At 40.6% G+C, this 24,155-nt stretch overlaps 1 protein-coding gene across 1 annotated transcript in view; it reads left to right on the forward strand.

Moving 5' to 3' along the window:
- The window catches only part of LOC128656538 (cytochrome b5 reductase 4), a 1,054,602-nt gene that overhangs the window by 648,541 nt on the left and 381,906 nt on the right, over positions 1-24,155 (forward strand). The window contains exon 10 of the mRNA XM_053710489.1: positions 6,708-6,830. Coding sequence (XP_053566464.1) covers positions 6,708-6,830 — 123 coding nt within the window. The remainder of the gene's footprint in view (positions 1-6,707; positions 6,831-24,155) is intronic.

Genomic DNA, 24,155 nt, shown 5'->3' on the forward strand with positions numbered 1-24,155 from the left:
TTACTTTACTAATGGGAACAAACCTTTGCTAACAAGTTGTGTTGTTTTTAAAGAGTGATGCTATAACTGTTTTTCAGTTCATTATTTCAACTGTCATTTAATCGTTTAGTGCTTCTTTGAGGCACAGTACGTTTTTGTTAAATAAGATTGTAACCAAGTTGCATGTTTATTGCTAGTGTGTTAAACATGTCTGATTCAGAGGAAGATACCTGTGTCATTTGTTCCAATGCCAAGGTGGAGCCCAATAGAAATTTATGTACTAACTGTATTGATGCTACTTTAAATAAAAGCCAATCTGTACAAATTGAACAAATTTCACCAAACAGCGAGGGGAGAGTTATGCCGTCTAACTCGCCTCACGTGTCAGTACCTGCGTCTCCCGCCCGGGAGGTGCGTGATATTATGGCGCCTAGTACATCTGGGCAGCCATTACAGATAACATTACAAGATATGGCTACTGTTATGACTGAAGTTTTGGCTAAGTTACCAGAACTAAGAGGCAAGCGTGATCACTCTGGGGTGAGAACAGAGTGCGCTGATAATTCTAGGGCCATGTCTGATACTGCGTCACAGCTTGCAGAGCATGAGGACGGAGAGCTTCATTCTGTAGGTGACGGTTCTGATCCAAGCAGATTGGATTCAGATATTTCAAATTTTAAATTTAAATTGGAAAACCTCCGTGTATTACTAGGGGAGGTCTTAGCGGCTCTTAACGATTGTAACACTGTTGCAATACCAGAGAAAATGTGTAGGTTGGATAAATACTTTGCGGTACCGGCGAGTACTGACGTTTTTCCTATACCTAAGAGATTAACTGAAATTGTTACTAAGGAGTGGGATAGACCCGGTATGCCGTTCTCACCCCCTCCAATATTTAGAAAGATGTTTCCAATAGACGCCACCACACGGGACTTATGGCAAACGGTCCCTAAGGTGGAGGGAGCAGTTTCTACTTTAGCTAAGCGCACCACTATCCCGGTGGAGGATAGCTGTGCTTTTTCAGATCCTATGGATAAAAAATTAGAGGGTTACCTTAAGAAAATGTTTGTTCAACAAGGTTTTATATTGCAACCCCTTGCATGCATCGCGCCGATTACGGCTGCGGCAGCATTTTGGATTGAGTCTCTGGAAGAGAACCTTAGTTCCGCTACGCTGGACGACATTACGGACAGGCTTAGAGTCCTTAAACTAGCTAATTCATTCATTTCGGAGGCCGTAGTACATTTAACCAAACTTACGGCTAAGAATTCAGGATTCGCCATTCAGGCACGTAGGGCGCTGTGGCTAAAATCCTGGTCGGCTGATGTAACTTCTAAGTCCAAATTACTTAATATACCTTTCAAGGGGCAGACTTTATTTGGGCCCGGTTTGAAAGAAATTATCGCTGACATTACAGGAGGTAAGGGCCACGCTCTACCTCAAGACAAAGCCAAAGCTAAGGCTAGACAGTCTAATTTTCGTCCCTTTCGGAATTTCAAAGCAGGTGCAGCATCAACTTCCACTGCACCAAAACAGGAAGGAGCTGTTGCTCGTTACAGACAAGGCTGGAAACCTAACCAGTCCTGGAATAAGGGCAAGCAGGCCAGAAAACCTGCTGCTGCCCCTAAGACAGCATGAACCGAGGGCCCCCGATCCGGGACCGGATCTAGTGGGGGGCAGACTCTCTCTCTTCGCCCAGGCTTGGGCAAGAGATGTCCAGGATCCCTGGGCGCTAGAGATCATATCTCAGGGATACCTTCTAGACTTCAAATTATCTCCCCCAAGAGGGAGATTTCATCTGTCAAGGTTGTCAACAAACCAAATAAAGAAAGACGCGTTTCTACGCTGTGTACAAGATCTATTATTAATGGGAGTGATCCATCCGGTTCCGCGGTCGGAACAAGGACAAGGGTTTTACTCAAACCTGTTTGTGGTTCCCAAAAAAGAGGGAACTTTCAGGCCAATCTTGGATTTAAAGATCCTAAACAAATTCCTAAGAGTTCCATCGTTCAAAATGGAAACTATTCGGACAATCTTACCCATGATCCAAAAGGGTCAGTACATGACCACAGTGGATTTAAAGGATGCTTACCTTCACATACCGATTCACAAAGATCATTACCGGTATCTAAGGTTTGCCTTCTTAGACAGGCATTACCAGTTTGTAGCCCTTCCATTCGGATTGGCTACGGCTCCAAGAATCTTCACAAAGGTTCTGGGTGCCCTTCTAGCGGTTCTGAGACCGCGAGGAATTTCGGTAGCTCCGTACCTAGACGACATTCTGATACAAGCTTCAAGCTTTCAAACTGCCAAGTCTCATACAGAGTTAGTTCTGGCATTTCTAAGGTCGCATGGATGGAAAGTGAACGAAAAGAAGAGTTCTCTCGTGCCTCTCACAAGAGTTCCATTCTTGGGGACTCTTATAGATTCTGTAGAAATGAAGATTTATCTGACAGAAGACAGATTAACAAAGCTTCTAAATGCATGCCGTGTCCTTCATTCCATTCAACTCCCGTCAGTAGCTCAATGCATGGAGGTGATCGGCTTAATGGTAGCAGCAATGGACATAGTACCCTTTGCACGCCTACATCTCAGACCGCTGCAATTGTGCATGCTGAGTCAGTGGAATGGGGATTACTCAGATTTGTCCCCCACTCTGAATCTGGATCAAGAGACCAGAAACTCTCTTCTATGGTGGCTTTCTCGGCCACATCTGTCCAGGGGGATGCCGTTCAGCAGACCGGACTGGACAATTGTAACAACAGACGCCAGCCTTCTAGGTTGGGGCGCTGTCTGGAATTCTCTGAAGGCTCAGGGACTATGGAGTCAGGAGGAAAGTCTCCTGCCAATAAACATTCTGGAATTGAGAGCAGTTCTCAATGCCCTTCTAGCTTGGCCCCAGTTAAAGACTCGGGGGTTTATCAGGTTTCAGTCGGACAACATCACGACTGTAGCTTACATCAACCATCAGGGAGGGACAAGAAGCTCCCTAGCAATGATAGAAGTATCAAAGATAATTCGCTGGGCAGAGTCTCACTCTTGCCACCTGTCAGCAATCCACATCCCGGGAGTGGAGAACTGGGAGGCGGATTTCTTGAGTCGCCAGACTCTTCATCCGGGGGAGTGGGAACTTCATCCGGAGGTCTTTGCCCAAATACTTCGACGTTGGGGCAAACCAGAGATAGATCTCATGGCGTCTCGCCAGAACGCCAAACTTCCTCGCTACGGATCCAGATCCAGGGATCCGGGAGCGGTTCTGATAGATGCTTTGACAGCACCTTGGAACTTCAGGATGGCTTATGTGTTTCCACCCTTCCCGCTGCTTCCTCGATTGATTGCCAAGATCAAACAGGAGAGAGCATCAGTGATTCTAATAGCGCCTGCATGGCCGCGCAGGACTTGGTATGCAGATCTAGTGGACATGTCATCCTGTCCGCCTTGGTCTCTACCTCTAAGACAGGACCTTCTGATTCAGGGTCCATTCAAACATCAAAGTCTAACTTCTCTGAAGCTGACTGCTTGGAAATTGAACGCTTGATTTTATCAAAACGTGGTTTTTCTGAGTCGGTTATTGATACCCTGATACAGGCTAGGAAGCCTGTTACCAGAAAGATTTACCATAAAATATGGCGTAAATACCTATACTGGTGTGAATCCAAAGATTACTCCTGGAGTAAGGTTAGGATTCCTAGGATATTGTCTTTTCTACAAGAAGGTTTAGAAAAGGGTTTATCGGCTAGCTCATTAAAGGGACAGATCTCAGCTCTGTCCATCTTGTTACACAGGCGTCTGTCAGAAAATTCAGACATCCAGGCCTTTTGTCAGGCTTTAGCTAGGATCAAGCCTGTGTTTAAAACTGTTGCTCCGCCATGGAGTTTAAACTTAGTTCTTAACGTTTTACAGGGTGTTCCGTTTGAACCCCTTCATTCCATTGATATAAAATTGTTATCTTGGAAAGTTCTATTTTTAATGGCTATTTCCTCGGCTCGAAGAGTCTCTGAGTTATCAGCCCTACATTGTGATTCTCCTTATCTGATCTTTCACTCAGACAAGGTAGTTCTGCGTACTAAACCTGGTTTCTTACCTAAGGTTGTCTCTAACAGGAATATCAATCAAGAGATTGTTGTTCCATCCTTGTGTCCAAATCCTTCTTCAAAGAAGGAACGTCTTCTACACAATCTGGATGTAGTTCGTGCCCTCAAGTTCTACTTGCAGGCAACTAAAGATTTTCGCCAAACTTCTTCCCTGTTTGTCGTTTATTCTGGACAGAGGAGAGGTCAAAAAGCTTCTGCTACCTCTCTCTCTTTTTGGCTTCGTAGCATAATACGTTTAGCCTATGAGACTGCTGGACAGCAGCCTCCTGAAAGAATTACAGCTCATTCCACTAGAGCTGTGGCTTCCACTTGGGCCTTTAAGAATGAGGCCTCTGTTGAACAGATTTGCAAGGCTGCAACTTGGTCTTCGCTTCATACTTTTTCCAAATTTTACAAATTTGACACTTTTGCTTCTTCGGAGGCTATTTTTGGGAGAAAGGTTCTTCAGGCAGTGGTTCCTTCTGTATAATGAGCCTGCCTATCCCTCCCGTCATCCGTGTACTTTTGCTTTGGTATTGGTATCCCAGAAGTAATGATGACCCGTGGACTGATCACACATAACAGAAGAAAACATAATTTATGCTTACCTGATAAATTCCTTTCTTCTGTTGTGTGATCAGTCCACGGCCCGCCCTGTTTTTTAAGGCAGGTAAATATTTTTTAAATTATAATTCAGTCACCACTACACCCTTGGCTTCTCCTTTCTCGTTGGTCTTTGGTCGAATGACTGGAGGTGACGTAGAGGGGAGGAGCTATATAGCAACTCTGCTGGGTGAATCCTCTTGCACTTCCTGTAGGGGAGCAGATAATATCCCAGAAGTAATGATGACCCGTGGACTGATCACACAACAGAAGAAAGGAATTTATCAGGTAAGCATAAATTATGTTTTATTCAACTGAAACAATAACATTACAGCATAAGTTATTTGCTTAAACAAACATCCATGTTTGTTAACTAATTTGGCTAAACAAAATATATATATTTTAAGAAACTTAGACTGAAAGCCAGTTTCACTTTCATTTTGTAGTACTGCTTGCCCCGCCCTCCTCACACTTAGGGCGCGTTCGGGCAGTGCTCCAAGCGAACTGGGACTCGCTTGGAGCGTTTTTCTCACACTTGCAAGTGAGATGCCTGGCGTTTTTTGAGCGCTCTGATGACGTAAGTCCCAGCGCTTCCAGTGTGCTGGAAAAGCTGGGACTTTTCAGAGCAAGCTCAGACGCTTGGCAACATGGCAGCCTCCACACACATGTTGCTGTGGAGGCTGCCATGTTTGTATAAGCAGCAGAGGCGGCGGATATATCTGACAGCAGCATTTAGTACAGTGTGCCCTGTACTAAATGCTGCTGTCAGACATCCGATGTTATGCCGAGAATGATTTCCTCAGTCTCTTGGCAAACATCGCAACTCTGACCCACCTCTATTCAGTGCAGGATAAGCTACAGGGGCTGAGCTGAGAGCAGCTGAATGGAGGTGGGTCAGAGTTCCGATGTTTACGAAGAGACTGGGGAAATCATTATCGGCATAACACTGGTGTTGTGTAACAACTACAAGGGAGCTTAGTAAAAACGTTTGCATGCGCAGTCCATTATTGTGCAGCAGATCTCTTTGCGCATGCGAACGTTTTTTCTAAGCTCCCTTGCTTGTGACGTCACCTAGCGCCACTTCATCGCTGGGAGTGAAGCACCCCCACTAGCTTCTGAGCGCTGCCCGAACGCAGCCTTAGTTTCACTTTCTTCTTGTGCAGATCTATTCCACTCCAAACAATCAGAAAAATATTGTTTCTATTCAATTCACTGAACTTCTTGAAACTTAGCACTGAAGGGGTTGATTCTGTATTCATAGGTTTGTAGAAGGTAGGATTAAGGTCTTTTTCTCAACTCTGTTCATGTTATAAAATTTTTGCTGTGAAGAAGAGGCATGTGATCTCTGCTGAGTCAAATTCAGTTCTGAGAACTGCAAAAGTAAACCAAGCATCTGTGGTAATATCTTGTAGGCAGAGAAACTGCCTAATAATCTTACAAAAACCTCTGGAAGAGCATGACATTGTGAATGGATTAATGGAATTTATTTACCAAAAAAATTAAACATATACAGCCTTATTCTACATAATTAAAAAACTAATCTTTATTTCATGATGGAATAACCTTTGGATGGTAATATATTTTCCTCAAAAAGCATTTTATTTTAAAAAAATCCGATTTAAATCCAAAAAATCCGATTTAAATAAAAAAAAATCAGATTTAACCCTTTCGTGACAGGGTTAAAGTGTCTACATCGGAACACCTGTTCCGATGTAGACAAATTGAAACTACGCGATCGTGCATACGATCGCGAGATTTCAATTATTGGATCGCATCTGGGGGGCGTCCCTACAACCCTAGGAACGCCCTCCAGACCGCGATCAAGTCCTTGAAGCGCAGAAGGCTTCAGGACAGCCGTTTGATATGACGTTCTATTCCGTCATAACGGCTTTAAAGCCCAGTGTAAATATGACGGAATAGAACGGCATAACGGCGTTAAAAGGTTAAATAAAAAAAATCTGTTTTTTTTGTTTGTTTTTTAAAAATCATTGATTTTTATCCACCCTGGTCTATACTAAGTATATGAGTTTATTTATAATGTTATATTTTTAGTCCACTGTACAGGAAAAACTGGAAAGATTGAACTTGTGTTGCTGAAAGAGGATCCTTTTGTCTGGAAGATGTTGGGACAGCCATTGGAAGGCCATAAGACATTTGTTAAAATCAGCAGCAGAGGTATTGTAGTTCTATTTGTTTACTACATTTTACATTGTCAGCTATACAAATTTACGTTTGTTTAAAAAAAAACTGTAACTTTAATTAAAAATATTCCCCACATCAAAAGTACTTCATACATATATTATTATTATAAATATACATACACACTGATTTGAAAAATCCTAGACTTCACTGTTTATTGTTCATTTTATATATATATATATATATATACGTCTTTGGTCTGAGGAAGGGGTCTGCGAACCCCCGAAACGTCATCACATAATAAATAACTATTATTTTGTCCAGCGAGTGCAGTCCTTGATTGAAGAAACCTATATATATATATATATATATATCACTAAAAATTGGAGACCAGACAAAGTTGTATATTGTAAGTTGGTGACTGGTTGTTTTGTGTAACTATTTGGTCTCCATAACTGCACTCCCAAAGTACACAGCTCTGGAAAGAAATTAAGAGACCACTGCAAAATTATCAGTTTCTTTGGTTTTTCTATTTATAGATATGTGTTTGAGTAAAATGAACATTTTTGTTTTATTCTATAAACTACTAACAACATTTCTCCCACATTCCAATTTTTTTTTGCATTTAGAGCATTTAAAATGACAACTGGTAAAAATAACAAAGATGTAGTGTTTATTTGAGACCTTGAATAATACAAAGATAACAAATTCATATTCATTTTTAAGTTACACAATACTAATGTTTTAACTTTACAAAAGTTTAGAAATTATTAATTGGTGGAATAAACCTGATTTTCAATCACAGATTTCATGTATCTTGGCATGCTCTCCACTTGTCTTTCACATTGCTGTTTGGTAACTTATGCCACTCCTGTCACACCTACATTAAAGTAACTCCTCACCCCCCAAAATAACAAATTCTAATTTCTTCTGTTAAGTGTGATCAGTCCACGGGTCATCATTACTTCTGGGATATTACTCCTCCCCAACAGGAAGTGCAAGAGGATTCACCCAGCAGAGCTGCATATAGCTCCTCCCCTCTACGTCACTCCCAGTCATTCTCTTGCACCCAACGACTAGATAGGATGTGTGAGAGGACTATGGTGATTATACTTAGTTTTATATCTTCAATCAAAAGTTTGTTATTTTAAAATAGCACCGGAGTGTGTTATTATCTCTCTGGCAGAGTTTGAAGAAGAATCTACCAGAGTTTTTGTTATGATTTTAGCCGGAGTAGTTAAGATCATATTGCTGTTTCTCGGCCATCTGAGGAGAGGTAAACTTCAGATCAGGGGACAGCGGGCAGATGAATCTGCATAGAGGTATGTAGCAGTTTTTATTTTCTGACAATGGAATTGATGAGAAAATCCTGCCATACCGATATAATGTCATGTATGTATACTTTACACTTCAGTATTCTGGGGAATGGTACTTCACTAGAATTACACTGTAAGAAATACATAAAGCTGTTTAATAACTAGAGATTATGTTTAACGTTTTTGCTGGAATGTAAAATCGTTTTCATTTGCTGAGGTACTGAGTGAATAAATGTTTGGGCACTATTTTTCCACTTGGCAGTTGCTTAATCTGTTTTCTGACAGTTTCTGTTCTCCCTCACTGCTGTGTGTGAGGGGGAGGGGCCGTTTTTTGGCGCTTTTACTATGCATCAAATATTTCAGTCAGCAACTCATTGTATTCCCTGCATGATCCGGTTCATCTCTACAGAGCTCAGGGGTCTTCAAAACTTATTTTGAGGGAGGTAATTTCTCTCAGCAGAGCTGTGAGAATTATAGTTTGACTGAGATAAAAAACGTTTATTCTGTAATTTGTTTCCTGCTTTCAGAATTTGTTATCTTTGCTAATGGGATTAAACCTTTGCTAAAGTTGTGTTGTTTACAAGGATTGAGGCTATAACTGTTTCAATTTATTAATTTTCAACTGTCATAGATCTTCTGTGCTTCTTAAAGGCACAGTACGTTTTAATATTATTCTAATTGAATTGTATTTCCAAGTTGCAAGTTTATTTGCTAGTGTGTTAAACATGTCTGATTCAGAGGATGATACCTGTGTCATTTGTTGCAATGCCAAAGTGGAGCCCAATAGAAATTTATGTACTAACTGTATTGATGCTACTTTAAATAAAAATCAATCTGTACAAATTGAACAAATTTCACCAAACAACAAGGGGAGAGTTATGCCGACTAACTCGCCTCACGTGTCAGTACCTACATCTCCCGCTCAGAGGGAGGTGCGTGATATTGTAGCGCCGAGTACATCTGGGCGGCCATTACAAATCACATTACAGGATATGGCTACTGTTATGACTGAGGTTTTGGCTAAATTACCAGAACTAAGAGGTAAGCGTGATCACTCTGGGGTGAGAACAGAGTGCGCTGATAATATTAGGGCCATGTCAGACACTGCGTCACAGGTGGCAGAACATGAGGACGGAGAACTTCATTCTGTGGGTGACGGTTCTGATCCAAACAGACTGGATTCAGATATTTCAAATTTTAAATTTAAACTGGAAAACCTCTGTGTATTACTAGGGGAGGTGTTAGCGGCTCTGAATGATTGTAACACAGTTGCAATACCAGAGAAAATGTGTAGGTTGGATAAATATTTTGCGGTACCGACGAGTACTGAGGTTTTTCCTATACCTAAGAGACTTACTGAAATTGTTACTAAGGAGTGGGATAGACCCGGTGTGCCGTTCTCACCCCCTCCGATATTTAGAAAAATGTTTCCAATAGACGCCACCACAAGGGACTTATGGCAAACGGTCCCTAAGGTGGAGGGAGCAGTTTCTACCTTAGCTAAGCGTACCACTATCCCGGTGGAGGATAGCTGTGCTTTTTCAGATCCAATGGATAAAAAGTTAGAGGGTTACCTTAAGAAAATGTTTGTTCAACAAGGTTTTATATTGCAACCCCTTGCATGCATTGCGCCGATCACGGCTGCAGCGGCATTCTGGATTGAGTCTCTGGAAGAGAACATTGGTTCAGCTACTCTGGACGACATTACGGACAGGCTTAGAGTCCTTAAACTAGCTAATTCATTCATTTCGGAGGCCGTAGTACATCTTCCTAAACTTATGGCGAAGAATTCAGGATTCGCCATTCAGGCACGCAGGGCGCTGTGGCTAAAATCCTGGTCAGCTGATGTTACTTCTAAGTCTAAATTGCTTAATATACCTTTCAAAGGGCAGACCTTATTCGGGCCCGGGTTGAAAGAGATTATCGCTGACATTACAGGAGGTAAAGGCCATGCCCTGCCTCAGGACAAAGCCAAAGCCAAGACTAGACAGTCTAATTTTCGTTCCTTTCGTAATTTCAAAGCAGGAGCAGCATCAACTTCCTCTGCACCAAAACAGGAAGGAGCTGTTGCTCGCTACAGACAAGGCTGGAAACCTAACCAGTCCTGGAACAAGGGCAAGCAGACTAGGAAACCTGCTGCTGCCCCTAAAACAGCATGAATTGAGGGCCCCCGATCCGGGATCGGATCTAGTGGGGGGCAGACTTTCTCTCTTCGCCCAGGCTTGGGCAAGAGATGTTCAGGATCCCTGGGCGCTAGAGATAATATCTCAGGGATACCTTCTGGACTTCAAATACTCTCCTCCAAGAGAGAGATTTCATCTGTCAAGATTGTCAACAATCCAGACAAAGAAAGAGGCGTTTCTACGCTGCGTACAAGAGCTCTTGTTAATGGGAGTAATCCATCCAGTTCCACGATCAGAACAGGGACAGGGGTTTTACTCAAATCTGTTTGTGGTTCCCAAAAAAGAGGGAACTTTCAGACCAATCCTGGACTTAAAGATCCTAAACAAATTCCTAAGAGTTCCATCGTTCAAGATGGAGACTATTCGGACAATTTTACCTATGATCCAAGAAGGTCAGTACATGACCACTGTAGATTTAAAAGAGGCTTACCTTCACATACCGATTCACAAAGATCATTATCGGTACCTAAGGTTTGCCTTCCTAGACAGGCATTACCAGTTTGTGGCTCTTCCATTCGGATTGGCTACAGCTCCAAGAATCTTCACAAAGGTTCTGGGTGCTCTTCTGGCGGTACTAAGACCGCGGGGAATCTCGGTAGCTCCATACCTAGACGACATTCTGATACAAGCTTCAAGCTTTCAAACTGCCAAGTCTCATACAGAGTTAGTGCTGGCATTTCTAAGGTCACATGGATGGAAGGTGAACGAAAAGAAAAGTTCACTCGTTCCACTCACAAGAGTTCCCTTCCTGGGGACTCTTATAGATTCTGTAGAAATGAAGATTTACCTGACAGAGGACAGGCTAACAAGACTTCAAAGTGCTTGCCGCACCCTTCATTCCATTCAACACCCGTCAGTGGCTCAATGCATGGAGGTAATCGGCTTAATGGTAGCGGCAATGGACATAGTACCCTTTGCACGCTTACACCTCAGACCACTGCAACTGTGCATGCTAAGTCAGTGGAATGGGGTTTACTCAGACTTATCCCCTTCTCTGAATCTGGATCAAGAGACCAGAAATTCTCTTCTATGGTGGCTTTCTCGGCCACATCTGTCCAGGGGGATGCCATTCAGCAGACCAGACTGGACAATTGTAACAACAGACGCCAGCCTTCTAGGTTGGGGTGCCGTCTGGAATTCTCTGAAGGCTCAGGGACAATGGAGTCAGGAGGAGAGTCTCCTGCCAATAAACATTCTGGAATTGAGAGCAGTTCTCAATGCCCTCCTGGCTTGGCCCCAGTTGACAACTCGGGGGTTCATCAGGTTTCAGTCGGACAACATCACGACTGTAGCTTACATCAACCATCAGGGAGGGACAAGAAGCTCCCTAGCTATGATGGAAGTATCAAAGATAATTCGCTGGGCAGAGTCTCACTCTTGCCACCTGTCAGCAATCCACATCCCGGGAGTGGAGAACTGGGAGGCGGATTTCTTAAGTCGTCAGACTTTTCATCCGGGGGAGTGGGAACTTCATCCGGAGGTCTTTGCCCAAATACTTCGACGTTGGGGCAAACCAGAGATAGATCTCATGGCGTCTCGACAGAACGCCAAGCTTCCTCGTTACGGGTCCAGATCCAGGGATCCAGGAGCAGTCCTGATAGATGCTCTGACAGCACCTTGGGACTTCAGGATGGCTTACGTGTTTCCACCCTTCCCGTTGCTTCCTCGATTGATTGCCAGAATCAAACAAGAGAGAGCATCAGTGATTCTAATAGCACCTGCGTGGCCACGCAGGACTTGGTATGCAGACCTGGTGGACATGTCATCCTGTCCACCTTGGTCTCTACCTCTGAAACAGGACCTTCTGATACAGGGTCCCTTCAAACATCAAAATCTAACTTCTCTGAAGCTGACTGCTTGGAAATTGAACGCTTGATTTTATCAAGACGTGGGTTTTCTGAGTCAGTTATTGATACCTTAATACAGGCTAGGAAACCTGTTACCAGAAAGATTTACCATAAGATATGGCGTAAATACCTATATTGGTGTGAATCCAAAGGTTACTCTTGGAGTAAGGTTAGGATTCCTAGGATATTGTCTTTTCTACAAGAAGGTTTAGAAAAGGGTTTATCTGCTAGTTCTTTAAAGGGACAGATCTCAGCTCTGTCCATTCTGTTACACAAACGTCTGTCAGAAGTTCCTGACGTCCAGGCTTTTTGTCAGGCTTTGGCCAGGATTAAGCCTGTGTTTAAAACTGTTGCTCCACCATGGAGTTTAAACCTTGTTCTTAATGTTTTACAGGGCGTTCCGTTTGAACCCCTTCATTCCATTGATATAAAGTTGTTATCTTGGAAAGTTCTATTTTAAATGGCTATTTCCTCGGCTCGAAGAGTCTCTGAATTATCAGCCTTACATTGTGATTCTCCTTATTTGATTTTTCATTCGGATAAGGTAGTCCTGCGTACTAAACCTGGGTTCTTACCTAAGGTAGTTACTAACAGGAATATCAATCAAGAGATTGTTGTTCCTTCTTTATGCCCAAATCCTTCTTCAAAGAAGGAACGTCTACTGCACAACCTGGATGTAGTCCGTGCTCTAAAATTTTACTTACAGGCAACTAAGGAATTTCGACAAACGTCTTCTCTGTCATTTACTCTGGGCAGAGGAGAGGTCAAAAAGCTTCCGCTACCTCTCTTTCTTTTTGGCTTCGTAGCATAATTCGTTTAGCTTATGAGACTGCTGGACAGCAGCCTCCTGAAAGAATTACAGCTCATTCTACTAGAGCTGTGGCTTCCACTTGGGCCTTCAAGAATGAGGCCTCTGTTGAACAGATTTGCAAGGCTGCAACTTGGTCTTCGCTTCATACTTTTTCCAAATTTTACAAATTTGACACTTTTGCTTCATCGGAGGCTATTTTTGGGAGAAAGGTTCTTCAGGCAGTGGTTCCTTCTGTATAAAGAGCCTGCCTATCCCTCCCGTCATCCGTGTACTTTTGCTTTGGTATTGGTATCCCAGAAGTAATGATGACCCGTGGACTGATCACACTTAACAGAAGAAAACATAATTTATGCTTACCTGATAAATTCCTTTCTTCTGTAGTGTGATCAGTCCACGGCCCGCCCTGTTTTTAAGGCAGGTAAATATTTTTTAATTTATACTCCAGTCACCACTTCACCCTTGGCTTTTCCTTTCTCGTTGGTCCTTGGTCGAATGACTGGGAGTGACGTAGAGGGGAGGAGCTATATGCAGCTCTGCTGGGTGAATCCTCTTGCACTTCCTGTTGGGGAGGAGTAATATCCCAGAAGTAATGATGACCCGTGGACTGATCACACTACAGAAGAAAGGAATTTATCAGGTAAGCATAAATTATGTTTTTAAAATCCTAGCCTACAAAATAAATTTAGAATTAACAAACCCTATTCTTAAAAGTAAAAAACCCATCCCTAATAAACTCTATATAACCCCATAAGTGTTACTCGCATTTGATGGGGACTTCGGCTCCTCTTGATCCGACGTTGGGCCCTCTTCATCCAGGCTCCGGAGGCCCATCTTTGCAGAAGTGGACTTGGGCCGCCTCGGCTCCGCAATCTTCTTCATCGCCGAGGCCCTCTTCATCCAGGCACCCGGGGCCGATCTTCGCGGGGGGGGGGGGGGGGCTTTAGTGGCCTCTTCTGCCACCTTCGCCCTGCAATCTTTTTCAATGCTGGGGCCCTCTTCATCCAGGCACCGGGGCCCTTCTTCACGGAGGCAGACTTTCGCAAGCCTCTTCCGCTGCCTCTGCTTCGCAATCTTCTGGTCTTCGTCTCTCTTTGGTGAGCCCTCCACTTCATGTGGTCGCCGCCGCACACTGAAATCCTGGAAACGTGGATCCCCAATATATTGGATTATTACTTAATTCCGATTGGCTGATTTCAAATCAGTCAATCCCTATTGGCTGATTTGAATCAGCCAATAGCAAGACCTTTTTTAAATTCTTATTTTCCTTTTCTACTGTATGATTCAAATTTAAATTTAAAAAGTTCTTGCTATTGTCTGATTCAAATCAGCTAATAGTGATTGAAGGATTTGAAATTTAGCTAATCGGAATTAAGTGGTACCCCTATATATTGGGGTTCCGCGCTTCCGGGATTTCAGTGTACAACGGCAAATGCATGAAGAGGAGGGCTCCCCAAAGAGAACCGAAGACCAGAAGATTGCGGAGCAGAGGCAGAGGAACAGGCCGTAGAAGTCCGCCTCTGCTGCTGCGATGATCACCCCCCGGCGCCTGGATGAAGAGGGCCCTGGCGTTAAAAAGGATGGAGGAGCAGAGGTGGCGGAAGAGGCAGCCAAATTCCACCTCCGCCCCGCGAAGATGGACCCTCGGCTCCTGGACTTTGGATGAAGAGGGCCCAACGTCAGTTCAAGAGGAGCCGGAGTCCCCATCAAATGTAAGAAACACTTTTGGGGTTACAGAGGGTTTATTTGGGCTGTTTTTTTTACTTTTAAGAATAGGGTTTTTTATTTTAAATCTATTTTGTAGGCTAGGTTTTTTAAAGTTAGAATTTGTTATTCAGGGGGGTAAGGAGTTACTTTAAATCAACTGTGAGTAACACCTTTGGGAATTAGATAGGGTTACAATATTGTACACTGTAATCTGAGATGCCATAGTAATACATTTTGTTCCACTAAAATTTCTTTGATGTGTAGGATATTATAATGGTTTATGATGCCATTGATGATGTCATAGGCGATGTCACTAGTGATTACATTATTGCCATAGTTTATGTTACTAGTCATGTCATTGATTATGTCAACAGTGTCATGTGTTATGTAATCAGTGATCTCATTAATGATGTCATGCAAGTTCGAAATTTCCTTTCTTTTTAACTTTTGATTGAGAACTTAAATTCTAGGCAGTAACATAAGTTTTTTGCTAATTAATTTACTTTTTTTTTTTTTTTACTTTTCTTGAAAAAAAATTCACACACATATACAACATGCATATTTGTATACAGTACTTAAAGAAAATGTACGTATATGTAAAAAATACGACAGTATTAAAATAGCAGTTCAATATCCCTTTAATTTGCATATGGCAAGAATTTCTAATTTGTTATTCATAATGAAGCTAGATGGCTTCAGGCCTTAGACAGCACTATCCCTAAATATATAATAATAAAAAAAAGTAAACACATTTATGACATAGCTAAGCTCCTGCAGCAGGAGCACTACTGAACTGGCGTAGAGCTGGACAGTGATTGGCAGTCACATACATACTGTACAATGCTTGTGATTGACTGATCACCACCTATGTCCTGCACAAAAGGAAAAATACATTTAGGCTCCTAAACTATAATTAAAGGGAAAGGGATGTTCCACCCAAAATTGGAATCCACATGATGCATTTCAGTTTTGAATATAAGCATTTTAGTAATATATATGTATTAGCATAAATGCTTCTAATAAAAGCTATAGCTGTTTCAAATGTGTATTTAAGTATGCAACATGCACCAGCATTTTAACCACAGCACATGCTCAGAGAGCCTAATGTGCTTGTACCATCTGGTAATGTTTTAATTTGATAATATCTGACATGGTGCAAGCCCCACTTGTGCCCTGAGCATCTGTAGTATTTAAAATGCTGGTGCACTGAGACTATCTAGCTAGGCTTCAAATGCACATGCAGAGAACAATTTTAACACTAAAACAGTGATCACTTTTACTAGAAGCTAGTTTCTATTAAAAAATGTAATTAATCTATGTGCAGTTAAATTATAAGAAGAGTTACCTAGGAACATAATACAATGCTCTAACAAATTACAGCATTTTATTATTGCACTAAATTGCTAATTTAAAACCTCTCTCCATTTTCCTTTTAATAGAAGAATTTCTGCCATTATTTTTCTATGGGATGAATGAGGGAAACTGTACCGAAGTACGCAGTCATTCGTATTAGTGTCTAATCTTACACTCTTTCGCTTTATATATTTTCAGAAGCTAACACCCTGTCATACAGGCACAGCTCTGAGATCAGTGTTGTATGTGTCTGGTGCGACTCATTAGCTGCAATACTCAATTTGTGCAGCACAGGCATTTTGCATAGTCGTGCTTCTACATACATAATACATTTTTTTGTAACGTCTTTAATGAAAGTCCTAAGCATACATTTTATAATTACTAAATTAATTGCTCTAATGCTCTTTTTAATTAACTTTATTCATAGAGTGAGATAATGATATGCATTTTTTAAAGTTGTTTAGACTAGGAAAAAGTGGAAAATGTAATGGAAACAAAATTTAAGAAACCAATGAAGTTATTTAATGGGGAAATCTGTTACATGACCCCATTTATTAGAGACCACTATTACCAAGAGTAGTTGGTGCTTTCTGCCAGACCTAGCGGATGGATAGAGACTTACAGCCAGTGGAGAGAAGTGTGCGAGGGGCTCTTCCCCACTGCCCCATGCAGATGTCACATTTCACCTGCCACCGTTTGACAGCCCGGCGTCTGGAAACACACAGGCTAAGAGCTGTGGTGATTGCAGACACAGGGTGACAAGGAGACGGGCCCAGCACACACAGAGCCCCTCTCCATGTGGGCCAGCAGCCAGGGAGTTGGAGTATGTGAGGGGTCAACATCTTGAAACATACAGGCTATGAGCCACTGCGAGAGCGGACACAGATTTTGCTACCATGGGCCCCATGTACAAAGGAGCGAGCGGACAAGCTTCTCAACTCTTGAAGTTGTCTGCTCTCCTTAGCTACATAGGGCAGCGGACAAGCAGGATCCGCTGCCCATATGTATTGCGTGTAATGCCCGCCCCTTCTCTCACGCAACCAATCGCATGAGAGAAGGAATTGTCAATTGTCAATCATCAAGAGCAATCGAGCTCTCTGATCTTCCCTCGCCACCTCAGAGGTGGCATAGAGTATAAGAAGCAGCGGTCAGTACATTGCGGGAAGCAAGCTCGCATATGCGAACCTGCTCTAGAACATGGAGCTCCGTGTTAGAATCTGCTACCTCTGACTGCGCATGCTCTGTATTACATAATTGCACTCCACATATGTTAAAAAGGAATGTGTGGAATGTGATTATGTAAATCAGCAGCATGTGCACTGAGAGGTAGCTGATTCGTCATGTCAGATTTTGCTACGGCCAGGACATTTGCACATGTGCAGTTAAAAATTCAATGTGACGATACTGTAAAACAAATACAAATTTGATATATATATATATATGTCTATTATGTATATATCATTTTTATACATCAGTTTATTTGTTTTACAGTATCGTCACATTGAATTTCAACTATGCATGCACAAATGTCCTTGCCGTAGCAAAATCTGACAGGACAACTTCATTGCAACCTCAGTGCGCATGCTGCTGATTTACATAATCACATTCCACACATTCCTTTTTAACATATGTGGAGTGCAATTATGTAATACAGAGCATGCGCAGTCAGAGGTAGCAGATTCTGACAAGGTAGCAACATCTTATAGAACAACAGCACATGCTGAGGGCCATCGGGGAGGAGTATGTGGGGGGCTGAGCTGTGGCGGCCTCATGCTGTCATTATATCTCCTCACGCTGCCCCATGCAGATGTCACAAACACACAGGCTACGAGCCAATGTGAGAGCGGACAAACAATGACAAGGAGACGGCCCAGAACTTGCAGCACCCCCCCCCCCAGCTCAGTCTCTGTTACCTAATCCACTTAACTACTTGCAGTTATTGCAGTGTTCTGCCGATCATATTGACAGCACCTCCGTGCTATGTGACAGATGACACAAGAGCAATTGGGACCCTCTGCTCATGCATTGTATTGTATTTGTATTAAAGAGCAATATAAATATGGCAAAGTAAAGATATATTGGTTGTTGTGTTCTAAAATGTTTAATTTTGTTTTTCAAATGTAAGTAAGTAGTTCAGTTGTACATTGTTAAAAACATGCATATGCCTAACCAACATCAATAAACGTCATTCAATAATGTCTATCATTCCTTGATACCATTTTACTTTGTAAAATCTAAATTTATACAAAATAAGTGTTTATGTAAATATCATAAACAGGATTAGAGTCATATGAGTTTACTTTCGTTTCATCTCCACTTCCAATTTTCACAGTTTCAATAGATGCTTAATAGTGATAATGACTTGGTTTATGAAACTTGTGAAGGTGTAAAGTGACTGACATATTAGCTTTCAGGGGTTTTTGTTTGTCTTTGAAAACAAACATGTAAAACTGTAAATGTTAGTGATGTAAATGGATTTATTACGCCTCTAACTGTAAATGTGTTGGTGACATTTGGTCTTTCATAATAGAAGAAATTGCTCTTCATGAACATGAGCAACACTGATATACTGACGCAAGTGAATAGGCTTAATCTGAACATAAAGCAGATTAAATAAAGAAATGCCTCATGACAGACGAATCCTGTATTGCGTTACAAAAATATGGCGCACAGAATTGCTACCCAGACAGTATTTTACTGGCAATTAAGATCAGTAGCGGACCTACTCAACATAGGGCCTTGATGCAACATTTTTTTGGACCCCCCAAAGGTAATTCCGGTAGTAAGCAATAGTAATAATATAACGGTGGTGTCTACTGAACTACAAGAACACAGTACTTGGCCTACCCACTGATACTGTGTAAAAATAATGCTTCTTGAGTACAGAATATATGTGAATTAAAAAAGAAATTAATCTCGGCCCTTGTAAGATTTTAAATCAATAGTGTCAAAATATATATAATAAAAAAAGTATTAGTTATAAAATGCATGTACATAAAAAATTCATATAGCAAATTTCTACAGAATAAATGCTAAATTTGACTTAAGGAAAAAATGACTCAATAAAAATTAGAATTAACGACACCGGTGTCTGGATTTTCTAAATCAATAAAAACACATTTTTAAGAACATAATTCAAACCTTGCATTACAATTATATGCGCGATTTCATATAGAACCGCAAATATACATTCACAATTGATTAAATCCTGGGAAACAAATGTTATCACTGTATATCCCTAAACTTGATTTAGAAGCGGTTACTTTGCACTATAATGTATAGTCTCTTAATTTAATCTTAATTCAATTTGTGTGTAAATCTCTCCTATTGCTGGGTACGTTGATATATTCAACCTTTTGTTTGAGCTGTCCCTTTATGATTATTTTTGAAATCCGCTATGTCTTGATTTACAAAACAATTAGAATTTTACAACAACCTTTAACTTAGGCAGTCCTTTGAGGTTGAACCATTACTACCGATATGAGCAGTGTAAATATTTGATTGCAGTAGATGGATACAAAGTTACTGATATATGTACAATAGTTGTGAACCACAAGTGTTTCTCTTGAAAGTATTGCAATTGTTGCAGTCACCCCTCTGGGTGTAGGCGATATAGCTTGTGTTCACACTGAATAGTACTCACTGTTTCTTCGGCGTCCCCGCCAGACCGATAGCTCTCTGCGGTCAGTAGATGATGCGGTCAGTAGATGATGCGTGTGTCTTTTGCCCAATCAGTTCAAGGGAGTGAAGTGCGCGCACTTATTCAAAAAGAAAACTGCTTATCTCTTTTTCAAACTCCTACCGCTTCATTTTTTGACAATTTACAATGAAGTGGTTATGGGAGTTCATCCGAGGTTTGTATCTAGATAATGTGGAGCTGTGAAATGGAACGTCTACGCGTTTAAGCTACTCAGAGCCTTTGTCAAGACTGCCTAAGTTAAAGGTTGTTGTAAAATTCAAATTGTTTTGTAAATCAAAACATAGCGTATTTCAAAAATAATTATAAAGGGACAGCTCAAACAAAAGGTTGAATATATCAACATACCCAGCAATAGGAGCGATTTACACACAAATTGAATTAAGATTAAATTAAGAGACTATACAGTATAGTGCAAAGTAACCGCTTCTAAATCAAGTTCAGGGATATACAGTGATAATCATTTGTTTCCCAGGATTTAATCAATTGTGAATGTATATTTGCGGTTCTATATGAAATCACGCATATAATTGTAATGCAAGGTTTGAATTATGTTCTTAAAAATGTGTTTTTATTGATTTCGAAAATCCAGACCCCGGTGTCGTTAAATCTAATTTTTATTGAGTCATTTTTTCATTAAGTCAAATTTAGCATTTATTCTGTAGAAATTTGTTATATGAATTTTTTACGTACATGAATTTTAGAACTAATACATTTTTGTATTATATATATTTTCACACTATTGATTTAAAATCAAACAAGGGCCGAGATTAATTTCTTTTTTAATTCACATATATTCTGTACTCAAGAAGCATTATTTTTACACAGTAGGCCAATGGCGCCACCCACACCCTACATATCAGCAATAGTAATAATATACATGCTGCTCTGTATAATGAGTATATGAGTAGATAGATAGATAGATAGATAGATAGATAGATAGATAGATAGATAGATAGATAGATAGATAGAGAGGGGTAGAGTCAGATGGATGGATAGATAGATGGACCTGCAACCTACACTGATTAAAGGCTCCCCTGCGTTAGACTGGCTGCTATGACCCCCCAGCACTTGGGTCCTCGTGCCAATGCACCTGCTGCACCAATGGTAGTTCCACCCCTGCTTGTGATAATTTTTAAGGCTCATGTCCATGTTCGTAACAAAAAATTAATTTACAACTGAAAGACTTGTTATAATTAAAATTCTTGCAAAAAAAAAAAACTAGTCCAATCAGCTTTAGCTTCTGAGTTATGCTTCAAAATCAGATTGGCATGGTCATTTTTTGTTGTTATAAATGATGGCAACTCTAATAGTTTAATGTGGATGTAATCTTGTGTAAGATGTAAATATCACCTGATAGAAAATGCCTTGTCTACCTACATTGTCTTTCATATACCAATGTATAGTAATGTATTTCATCTTGTACAGCAGAACGCATAGAGTGAATGATACATACTGCAAAGTTACACTAAGGAACAATAATGATCACATTTTAATGTGATTTTTTTAGAAGCTATGCAAAGTAATTTTCTGCACAATTTCTTTAATGCTTTGGGCTAATTTAGAATCCTGTTGCTAAAAGTTATTTCTATTAGAACCTTTTACCCATCATGTATCTATAAAGATGAAAATTGTTCCATAATAGGTTAGTTAGTAGTGGAAGAGCGCTATAAATCCCAGCTCCACCTGACTGTATGTAAATAGATCGGAGAAGAGGTTATTTTTACAGTAGCTATTTGATGTAATTTACTTCCAATCCTCACATGCTAAGTCCTCTTATCTGCAGTGAAACTGGCTGTTTTATAGTCAGCATCATTTTGTATCAACCTGTGTAGAAAGCACCGTTCCCTCTAAGTTGTGCACTTGTGCACGAGCACACCTCTTCTCAGCCTAGCATGCAGTTAGTTTGAAAATGCGCACAGATAATTTGAAGATGTTTTTTTTTTTTAAATTTTATTTATATATTTTTTTTAGCTTAAATAGTGGCGGCCCGCTGATATCACGAACAACGCAGTGAAAGTGACACTGTCAAAGACATGGTCTGGGGAAAGCTTTCAGAGACAAATCACAGGGAATGTAACTGATATTTATTTCACATTTTCCTACCCACCCACTTGCTGTAACAGCTTACTGCGCACAGTCACCAGTTAAGCACAAGCATCACTCCAGTGAACTCTAGATAACATAATCTGTGCTTGATGTCCCCTTGGTCTTGTCTTGGTGATCTTTTTAAAAGGGATCCTTTACATCACCAATGTCAGTGCTGATGCTGCTTGAAATATTTTTCCAGCATCTCCACCCATTGAGATGTATAGTAAACCACCTCTCAATGGTGCTGCCTTTAAACAATGACGTCAGCCTCTTGGAATATTTTACCGGCTTTCTCAACATTGTGTCAGATCCCTTTTGTATTTATTTTGATCATCAAGGCCAGAGTGAGAGTGTATGTTTGAGTGTGTGTTAGTGTGTGTGTGTATTAGGGAGAGTGTGAGGGTGTGTGTTGTAGTGTTAGTGTTTTATAGTGAGTGAGTGTGTGTGTAAAAGAGAGAGTGGGAATGTGTTTATTCCTTTCTCATTTAAAGAGAGAACAGCATACTAGACAGTAGTCGTGTGACGCTTTCATGAGTTGCTTACTACCTTTAAGGCTTGACAGTACTCTATATTAAAGTATGCAGACATTTTAGTCACTTGACCAAAAATTGCACAAGCATACATTTTTGCACATACTGCTCAAACATATTAGAAGGAACATTGATTGACAATCACAATTAATTGTTACTGCAGGGTTGTAGCTGAATTATTTAGCACCTGGATTTTGATAACTTGTGAAGAGGTACTATAACTGGCAAGAACTGCAAGTAATTGCTAACTGAGTTGCTATTAATAGCAGCATTGTTATAATTTAGTATTTTTTAGTTCTGCTGCTGGACTTGATGGACAATAGCTTAATATAACCAGAAACAGGCTTTATAAACTCCTCTTCAAGAAGCATGTCTTATATTACCATCAGTCTTCAACTTTTCTGAATTCTGACTTGACATTGAAGACAAACTATAAAGAATCTTTCCACGTGTGGTTACATGGTTATCTAACTGCTTAGTTAATGCTACTATCGAGGAGGTCATTCGTAATGTGCATCTTTGAAAAACATTACAATGGTGTCAATAATTGTTAAATATTTTCTTCTATTTATACACTGCCTGAAAGAATAGTGCTGTATGCTTGCTATCCTTGTATTTTTAATTTGGCAATGACAAAGATCTGTGCACAATCATATGACAATTTTATATCAATATAATGTGTGGATATGTTTCTTATTTCTTGGTGACAAAGTAGATTTTTCATTTTCTACTGCATATTAGCAGGGGAAGACAAGTATTTCTGTGGTTTATCAAAAGGAAAAAAAAATACTAGTTTACTTAGTCTCCATTAGCTGTGAAATATAGAAACAATGTTTTACTTATCTATTGTTTTGAAACAATTGTATAGAGGTTTGTGGATTGTTGTAGTGTAATCCATAAGCAGTGCTTTTTTTATTTTATTTACATTTACTTAATAAAGCCATACATATATACTTATCTAAAAGCATGGTTCAAATAGCAGTTTAACAAATTTATAACACATCCTTAGAATAACTATATTAATACTGGTGGGATATACACTATATGGCTTAAAAGTATGTAGGCACCTGACCCTCAGACCATATGAACTACTTGTTAGACATCCCATTCCAAAACAATATGTAATGCTCATGAGATATTTCTCTATCAGACCAAACTTGGTCAGTAGTCTTCTTATCCCAGCGTCAAGTGGAAGGATAAGGAAATATCCCTGAACAGAATGAAAGGTATAAAATGTGGTAAGTAGTACTCACGGAAAACAGGGCAGTCCTTAAAATTAGCAGTACAGGAAAAAACAGCAGAGAGGTCAGAGACAGGCAAGGTTCGGCAACAATAAGACAATACAGCAGGTCGGGTTAAACAGCAGAGTGGTCAGACAGGTAAAGTTCAGCAAAAATAAGGTATCCAGCAGTTCAGGGGTTAAACAACAGAGTGGTCAGACAGGCAAAGTCCAGCAACAAGATATCCAGCAGTTCAAGGGTTAAACAGCAGAGTGGTCAGACAGGCAAAGTCCAGCAACAAGATATCTAGCAGTTTAGGGGTTAAACAACAGTGTGGTCAGACAGGCAAAGTCCAGCAACAAGATATTCAGCAGTTCACGGGTTAAACAGCAGAGTGGTCAGACAGGCAAAGTTCAGCAACAAGGTATACAGCAGTTCAGGGTTTAAACAACAGAGTGGTCAGACAGGCAAAGTTCAGCAACGATAAGGTAACCAAGCAACAGTAAAAAATAGCACCCAGGAGCACACAGAGTAAGTCCTATACTTGGGCAGTGTGTGAAAGTTAAGTAGGTACTTACATAGGTGCCGATTCGCGCCAAGGAGACTCTG

The sequence above is a fragment of the Bombina bombina genome, chromosome 4, assembly GCF_027579735.1.
Source record: "Bombina bombina isolate aBomBom1 chromosome 4, aBomBom1.pri, whole genome shotgun sequence".
Classification (NCBI taxonomy): Eukaryota; Metazoa; Chordata; class Amphibia; order Anura; family Bombinatoridae; genus Bombina; species Bombina bombina.